This window comes from Anser anser (genome assembly GCF_964211835.1).
Source record: "Anser anser genome assembly, chromosome: 11".
Classification (NCBI taxonomy): Eukaryota; Metazoa; Chordata; class Aves; order Anseriformes; family Anatidae; genus Anser; species Anser anser.
The window spans coordinates 21,035,585-21,044,539 of NC_139732.1; the positions used below are offsets into that span (position 1 = coordinate 21,035,585).

Genomic DNA, 8,955 nt, shown 5'->3' on the forward strand with positions numbered 1-8,955 from the left:
CTGAACACAACGTTCCTGTCATGCTCAATTATATCTTTCATTTCTACTTTTTTTTTTTCTTTTTTTTTTTTATTGCCAGGACAAAAATTTTAGGGGAGAAAAATAAAGCTAATAAAACCGCTGGGCCTAAACTAACGCTGATAGCTTTCTTACTTCACGTTCCACAATGAATCTCACCCTGCGTGGCCTTTAAATTCTTATGCAAATAGCCTTTCTCCACTGAGACACATGGTCCAGATGTTACATATTACATGCAACAATGCGTCCGCTTCCTTCCCAAAAATTATTACATTTTAACCCTCTCCCCTGCTTGCAGCAATTTAGAGAGCAAAATGGATGTTTTGTGTCCTAGACAGCCACCTTGGGGGGAAAAGCTGGATGCATTTCATGCATTTTGCTGGCTTGCAGTGAAGCTGAGCCCCATATTTGCTGGCTACTGTAGTAGGAACATGAAGCAAATTTTGTCCTGAGGCAGCCGGGGGGAAGAAGCCGGAGGGCGGGTGTCTGCTGGGACCGAGCACCACCTCGTGGAGGCTTCGCCCTGGGCTGGGGAATAAATGAGCAGCCCCAGCTGCAAGCCTCTGGTCAACGGCCCGATGAGGTTTTTGTCCGGGAATGCTCCCCACGTTACCCGTGGATGGCTGCTGTTGAGGGAGGATGTGGTTAAGAGCATGGGAATGGATGCTCGGTTGGGAAAATCATGCTGATCGCGGTCCCAGCGCTAAACGGGGTCGCTTCTCTTTCAGTACGCGTCGCTGAGCCCGGTGCACAGCGCGGACATCGCCATGAAGAAGGTTGCGACAATCAACGACGTGTGCGAATCCATGAAACAGCAGCTCCTGGTGCTGGTCGAATGGGCAAAATACATCCCGGCGTTTTGTGAGCTGCCGCTGGACGACCAGGTAACGTGCAAATGCCTTGCCCCTGCACACCTACTGCCTTCCACACAAATTCCCAGCCCTACCTTCCACCCTGCACAGAGCAATAAACTTGCAGGAGAGGAAGAAGAATAATGGACAAGGGAGTGATTAACAATGAGTCCAGTAGCCAAAATGCCCAAAAATATAGAGCTCATCACTCCAAGATGCACAAGGACCCAGACAAAAAGGTGTTCCCTTTATTGAAACCTGGTGGATGAGTATAAAAACCATTTATTTCATAATAACTCCAATAAACCAAACTCTTCTCTGCCCTTTCAGCTGAAAACTTTTTATTTGTCGTGAACATAGCACTTCTGAAAAGTGAAGATATCCCAATAATTTCTAGAACTTCTGGAAAGTGAAGATTTCCTAATAATTTCTAGCTCTTAATAGTACTTAATCTGTCGAACTGACATGACTAAATAACCACTGAATTTGGCTGACTCTAAACAGCAACAGCTCACCATTTTGCTCTCTGCTTCTAAAACTTAATGCCATTTCTGTCTTCTGTGCCACCTCCAGGTCGCCTTGCTCAGAGCCCACGCAGGGGAACACCTGCTCCTGGGGGTAGCCAAGCGATCCATACCGTACACTGATTTTCTACTACTAGGTAAAGTAGTGAAAGCTTTCCTGCTTTTATAATTTGCACACATGAAATTGTGGCTGAGAGAACCCCAATATTAAGTGGGATCTCAAACTGTTTTGCCTTTTTTTTTTTTTTTATAACAAATTGCCAGAGTCCAGGCAGTGAGCTATTTGGGTATCGGTGCTGAAAAATTTAGCGCGCAGGCCTATTAAAAATTATAGTGCGAATAAGTAGCCTTTTCATGTAACTCTCTGCCACCAAAAATACAGATGGGATTATTCTTGGGAATAGGAGAATACTGCCCTTGACAGCAACATGTTAACGCAAGAGTGGGAGGGAGAATATTGTTTAAAAAAATGCACCAAAAATAAAGATACAACACCACTTGCAAACAGATGCTAGGTATAACAGAGGGTAAATCAGAGCAGAAGATGGAGCAGGCTTTGTGTATGGTGTGACTGCACCGACATGTGCAAAATAGATAATTAAGGACCAAAGAATCACATCCATGGCTTGCTTCTCCATCAATCTGCGTAGCAATCTGCATACTGGAAATCTGCTGTGCGTGGGCAGTGGGACTACTTGGCAATAGGGGTCTGGGTAACTTTTGGGTGAGGCCGTGTCTGCAGAGCTGGAGCAAATGTCCAAATCCGGATTTCTCGTCTCCCCAGGGAATGACTTCATCATCCCCATGCACTGCCCGGAGCTGGAAATCGCTCGCGTGGCCACCAGGATCTTGGATGAGCTGGTGAAGCCCTTGCGGGACATCCAGATCGATGACAATGAGTATGCTTGCCTTAAAGCCATCATCTTCTTCGATCCAGGTGAGCTTCCTTCCTGCTTGCTAGGGCAAGCTCGGGGCTTGAGAAGGAGTTGCTGTGTTACAGAAAGATACAGGAAATGGGGCAACAGGTGGGGAAATGCAGCTCTTCCTCCTACTTTTGCAATCCTAAATGTAATGTCTAACTTCAGATTCACATCAAGGTTAGCGATCTGTTCAGCAGAGTAAAGGAAAATCCCTGAACTGCTTTCTTGCCTCTTGGGTGAAGCAGGAGCTCTACAGAGCTTCACCCCATGGATTGGAGTGCGATGGGTGCCACAGGCACAATGCAGGGAGTTACTGTTTCACCCATCAGTGTGGAGCATAATATCTGGGCAGGGAAACATCTTTCATGACATTTCTGTAAAACACTGCTCTTGTTGGTTCTGAGCTACATTCCTTTCTCCCTCAGAGTGCCCTGAAAAGCACACTTGCAAAAAAAGTGATATTAGGAGGCAGCAGAAGCAGTGGGGGAAGCTGCCAGAGGTACAGGCTGTGAAGCCCAGGGAGGTTGAGGACGCTCTGATAACCAGGAAAACCCCCTTGGCAGCAGCTCTGTATTTCACTCTGTCTCTGCTGTGATGAGCAATATTTAGCAGTGCAGTGAGGACATGTTGGAAATGGCCTCTTCCCGAGCACTTTACTGTTTAGCAAGTAGTAACACCAGCCAGACCAATGTGCAAGTCTCAGCAGACCTTAGAGGAGTTTTTCTGCTTCTGTAGGGTGGCTTCAGGAAAGCCCATCAGTCTGAAATGAAAGAGATGCCTACTGAGGATATATATGCTTATATTGAATTATGCATAAGCTAGGCGAATCAATTGAGCGGCAGCTTGAAGCATCCATCAGAGTTCAGAAAGGAGTTTTAAAAACCACAGGCAGCTGGACTGTTTGGGGTATTGAGTACGCAGAAATATCAAGGATGTTTGTTAATGGATCTTTCTGGCAGCCAGTCCTGGCCGAGGGCAGGGCTGAGCAGCTCAGGGTGGAGAGGGGAGCAGGGAAACACACAGAGGCAAAGAAAAGTTTGCTTTGAGCCTTTGCTATATTCTCATTCCTCAAACATGGGGGTTTTCATTCCAGCTTAGGTACGATGCCCTTGGTACCGCATTTGAACCCCTTTATTGTGTATTGCCTTGTAGCTTGGAGAAGAGATGGGAAACAATACCAAGTTGAGAACAACACCCTTTTGTCTTTGGCATCTATTAGCATGGAAAATTACTGTATAATCTCCCATTAATCATTTTTTGCTGTGTTCTCCGATTTAAAATCGAGATGCAGGAGTTTTACAAACATCATGAACTTTGGCTTGCTAAAGTTTGGCCGCAAACCTGTGTGAGGATGGGTGTAATCAAAAGTAGTCTGACAAATTACCTTCTCAGCTGATTAGTATCTCAATGAAGCTTTAGATCATTGCAACAATGAGCTGTGATTTCATCTGAAAGGAAAAAGTGCAAAGTTCTACAGAAGTGAAATTCATTCATGCTAACAAGTAGGCTTGTCCATGGAGTTACACATTGACATACAATAACTTGCTAACTACTCTATTTAATCTCTTGGCATGATGATCCCTAAAATGTATTGCTTGGCGGTTCTTTGTAGACTGAAGGAAATGGTCCAGCGAGCCAGAAATCTCAATTTTAGATAGCAGGAAAAGCAGGACAGGAAAGCTGTAAATCCTGACACTTCAGCCTACCCTTGAAAATTTACTTGATTAAGCAAAACTGGACTGGTTGTGCATGGAAAATGGATTGACCACAGGTCAAAGACAGGAAATCCAGAGAAGAATCTGATGCTAGAGCTCATGTGTTTACAACAGATAAACTCTAAACCTGCATGGATTTAGCGGCAGTAGTTGGGACTCAAAACTTTCAGGTGAAAATCCCAGGCTGTTTACTTAGAAGGACAAATACAGTTCAGCTTTTAAATCCTTCCTCTTCACTTATGGCAGTTGCAAGACATATCCATCTGAACCAAGCTCTTACTATTTCCCCTCAAACAGCTTATTTCATGTAAGATATGAAGTAGTGACAGCCTAATGTAAATCTATCAGATAAGCTTGTACACTCGGAGAGAAATTGTCGAGTCACTTGTGTCTCAACCTTTTTCCTCTACAGAGCCCGAGTGCCAGAGTAACACTTTTTGGCTGCAAAGGCCATCAACTAACTTCATTTCTTCCGCCCCTCCCCAGACTGCAAAGGCCTGAGTGAGCCCGGGAAGGTGAAGAACATGCGATTCCAGGTCCAAGTCAACCTGGAGGACTACATCAACGACCGCCAGTACGACTCCCGAGGCCGGTTCAGCGACATCCTGCTCCTGCTGCCGCCGCTGCAGAGCATCACCTGGCAGATGATAGAGCAGGTCCAGTTTGTGAAGCTCTTTGGCGTGGCAAGGATCGACAGCTTGCTGCAGGAGATGCTGCTGGGAGGTATGAACCCTGCTGAGAAAGGACGGCAGAGCTGTTTTTATTTTGAAGCCATTATGGGGCTTCTTGCCAGGGTTTTTTTCCTCTGGCAGATGTATGGTAGGGAGAACACGGTCCTGGGAGGAGAGGAAGTGAAGGCTCAGGTTGAATTTTAGCTCAAACATGGGATCTTCTCACTCAAGTCCAATCCCCAGGCTGTTCTCTTCCAATCTATCTCTGAAAATCTGACCCAGGGACAGTTTAGAAGCAGGTACACCCTGTGTGCTTCACACCACTGGGAGCTTGACTTTTTGGCAACCTGCGAAACTGATGCAGTTTGCAGGGAGACAACACTTCTTTGCTAGCACTATGCAAAAGTCATAACTATATGGGAAACCCTGATATGAGCGGTAATTGCAAAGCACACACAGAGATGAACAGCGCAGTTGGTTATTAGCTGAAACCCCAGCCATCCGGGAGGGCTGTCTCTGGACAGTGAAAGGGCTGAGAGCAGGAAGGAAGCAAAGAGGAGCCAAGACATTAACCCCCACCCACAGAGGTCTCCCGCATTCCCTGAAAAAAAGAGGCTTGTGCCAGAGCATCTGGCTTCTCGGTAACTATGCAAAGAACGATGTCCTTATCCAATTCCTCTGCAGGATCCACCATCGACCTCCAGTACCAGTCCGGACCTTCTAGCCTCAACCTGGAACCGCTGCCAGGACACGTCCTCCCAAGCAGCATGAGCTCTGTGATTCACACTGTCCCAGACCGTATGTGTCCATTTTTACGCTACTAGTGTCAGCCTAATGAAGGGACTGGATAGGAGAAATGGTTAAGGAAATGAAGTTTAAGTTTATTTATATATTTAAGCATTACACTTAGATCTGAGTTCACATCTCCCCCTTGCTGACGTCCTTTACCGTGAAGTCTGGAAACATGCTCCACAGAGAAGCTGAGATTTTCAATTAATAGCATGAGCCAAAGGGATTTTGAGATGCTACTAAACATCACAACAACAAACAAACAAACAAACAAACAAACAAATAAATAAATAAAATCAATAGTGGTGACGGTGAGTGTCTATTAATGTAGACAGCACTGGGGAATACCACAATGGTGCACAGACAGTTATTAGTGGCAAGAGTTTCCTTAAGTAAAGCATCCTGGTTGCTGTCAGCCACAATACCATACAGTCTGAACACCTGACCATCTTCAACAACTCCAGACACTGCTGCCAGGCAATCGCTATTTGTTAAGGCATTTATCCACTGTAGTAGCAGACTATGTTATTTAAAAAAAAAAAAAAAAGGCAGAACATGATTTGTAGTTTCACAATTACTGCTGCCATGTAATCACAATGTCTTACACAGTTTCCTCTTGCAAGTTTTGCTCATACACCTCTTATAGTGTATTTTCCTGCTTCTTGGCCATATAAATGCAGGTATTGTGTGTTTTAGCTTTCTGTCTCTTCTTTCTTTTAAAGCCACCTTGCAGCAAGGGAAATTAAGAGCAATGATGATGTAGACACTGAGTTCTGTAAATGAAGTCTAGTTGCCAGCAGGTTGAGCTTTCTTCTGATTAAGAGCATAAGGAATAAAAAGCAACTGGGTACAAGCATTTCCCAAGGGCAAAATACTGGGAAGAGCTGGTGTGTGCCTATCAGCACCCCCCTAGGCCTCTTTACAACCCAAGAAGGAAGAACATGCCTGAACTGGGGCTGGATTCCCCCCACCACCCCAAAGCTCCTGCTCCTTGGTTCATAGGATGGTTTGCTGATTTTGTACGGGCACTGCTCTATTGACCAGCAGCAAAGACCATTCTAATTCTGTTTCTTTTCTCTCCCACAGCATCTCCTGAACCATCCCTTCCATCTCCTTCTACAAGCACAGGCAGTGAAGACTATAAACTAGGCCCTAGCGCAGGCCCCAGCGCTGTAGCGCAGCTCTTGCCTCAGACAGTTATACCCAAGCAGGAGATTTTATAGGGAGAGTGGAAGGAGAAGCTGGGAGCAATGTGGAAACCGTGCTGAAAGTGAATCGGGCCCTTTCTTTTTGCAGAGGCAAAGCACGGCAACCCCCTGCCTGTCACCGGACCTGTCGGTCACACTCTTTCCTGACCGTGAGTAAAGCACCAGACACCAGACTGCAGCAGGAGCCTCGCCATGGGTCATCCCGCCTCTGCCACCCTCATTTGTCACCCCCAGTTCACAAGGGATTGGGGTTAATGCTCCTTTCAGTAGGACCAAGACTGTAAGCTCTTTGGAGCAGGGCTTTTGACTGCATGTATCGTCACCTAGCTCAGTGTGATCACCACCCCTTTGAAGCCTTTGGCTGCCATCTTGTAAAAACAAATGCCTTACACAGCTCCTGTTAATTGTTAATGAATACAGTCTGTCTTGAATTGTCAGTATGGAAAGGCCTATCTCCATTAAAAAATTAATTACACTCCCATTTCTCTTGCTGCAAGTTAAGCTTTAGGATGAATATCTTCATAACCCTTACACGCTTTCTTACTCCACAGTGATGTGAGTAATGCTTATCCCCTGTAGACCAGCCAACCTTTAGTGCTGGTCATTATTTTGTTGTATTCCATGATTTCCAACATATATGGAGTCCATTTGTGATTCATTTGCTGCATCCTACTTTCTTGTGTGTATGTCTAACACCACTCTGAGATGGCAGAAAGACCTCTGCATCTGTCCATGGCTGCCCAGTCTGGTAAAACCCACAACTGGCAGCAAGCTCAAGAAGCCATCGACTTACCAAATCACTTCTTTGCCTTTCCTGAAAACTTTTACTGCAACCATATTTGGAAGAAGCAACAGTCCTAGCAAAAATACCAAAAAAGCTTTTCCAACTACAGAGGTGTGATTTTGCTGCAGTTTTCTAAATCTTTGTAATGTCTGTAACCTAAACTTCATAGCTCTGAATTTGCCAGATAAGGAGGAGGCAGGTCTTTTGTGATCCATGCATTTAAAAATGTTTGTATTTAAAACATAAGATCTTTCTGAATTTAGTGTAAATCTCAGTCAGCAGTGACCAGTTATTAACTGTGCTACAGCTACTGAAAATAATCTCAATAGATGCATATACAACCTCTAAAGTTCCCAAGGAGCAGTCTCTGCGGTACAGCATTTATTCATATGAATTGACCATCATTAGAAAGACAACTGCTGGATTTCTACAAAGCTTATGTTCTTTTCTGCAAAGTCCAATGACCTCCATCGGGCAGCTCTCAATACATTAAGGATGGTCTCACACTGAATCTAGGACATGATGGAGAATTCTTTGTTCCGTCGCATCACACAGATCTGCCACCCCCCAAGCACCATCCCTGCTCATCACAAAGATGAAACGATGGTGACCAGCCACGGCTTGTTTTCACTGACGCTTGTGAAACACTTTGAGGTCCTCGGATGGAGGACACCATGACAATGCAGTCTGATTGAGTGAAAGAGGAGTTGGGAAGAGCATCCGAACCTGCACCAAAAGGGGAACACTTTGTACTCAGGTCATTTCAGTGGTCGGGGAGATATTTTAGAGTTGCCATTCTACAGCATAAGAGAGATTTGAAAACCATTGAGGACTGGGTTGAATTTGACCTAACATCACAATGTTTTATTTTTCTACTGTCTATGATGAACTTGATCTGATATAAATGCTGATAACTTTGATTAGAAACAGCTATATCTGGAAAACAAGTCCCACTGCAAGCATTCCTGCTGCATCTGTACTTGTGTAACATTGCTTCCAGTTCCTCCATCATGCAGATTACTTTTCTAGAAATTAAATGTACATTTATACTCATTAATGGTAAGAAAATAAATCGAGTGGAAATAAATTCCATATGGTCCACAATTCTCAAAGGAAAGCTTGGCTTTTTTTTTTTAATTCAAAACCAAGTTTTAAAGTTTCTCTGTTGATTTCTCCATCACAAATACCCTAGGGATTTTCACCTGTTTCATAAAAAAATAATAATCTGTGGCTGCAAAGCCCTGATTTCACTTGACACTGATGTCATTAACTCACAACAGGCCTGCATTTAGGGCCAGAATAGATTCATAGCAAAAATCTCCTCCTGGCTTTCCTATGTCAAATCCCACTCTAAATTAAACCTATGTTCTTGGAAGTCAGTACTTCATTAATTTCTGCTTTATTGGACTAATAATTTCTGGTAATGAAAAGCTCAAAACCATAACTTAAAAATATTTTAGTAGTCCAGTAAAATG

General features: G+C 44.3%; 1 protein-coding gene across 1 annotated transcript in view; it reads left to right on the top strand.

Annotated features, from left to right (window-relative positions):
* The window catches only part of LOC310905503 (hepatocyte nuclear factor 4-beta-like), a 34,344-nt gene extending 25,777 nt beyond the window's left edge, over positions 1 to 8,567 (top strand). The window contains exons 9-14 of the mRNA XM_083851859.1: positions 747 to 902; positions 1,443 to 1,530; positions 2,178 to 2,330; positions 4,515 to 4,751; positions 5,384 to 5,497; positions 6,575 to 8,567. Of these exons, the coding sequence (XP_083707985.1) occupies positions 747 to 902; positions 1,443 to 1,530; positions 2,178 to 2,330; positions 4,515 to 4,751; positions 5,384 to 5,497; positions 6,575 to 6,711 (885 nt within the window). The 3' untranslated portion in view covers positions 6,712 to 8,567. The remainder of the gene's footprint in view (positions 1 to 746; positions 903 to 1,442; positions 1,531 to 2,177; positions 2,331 to 4,514; positions 4,752 to 5,383; positions 5,498 to 6,574) is intronic.
* Positions 8,568 to 8,955: the final 388 nt, after the last annotated feature.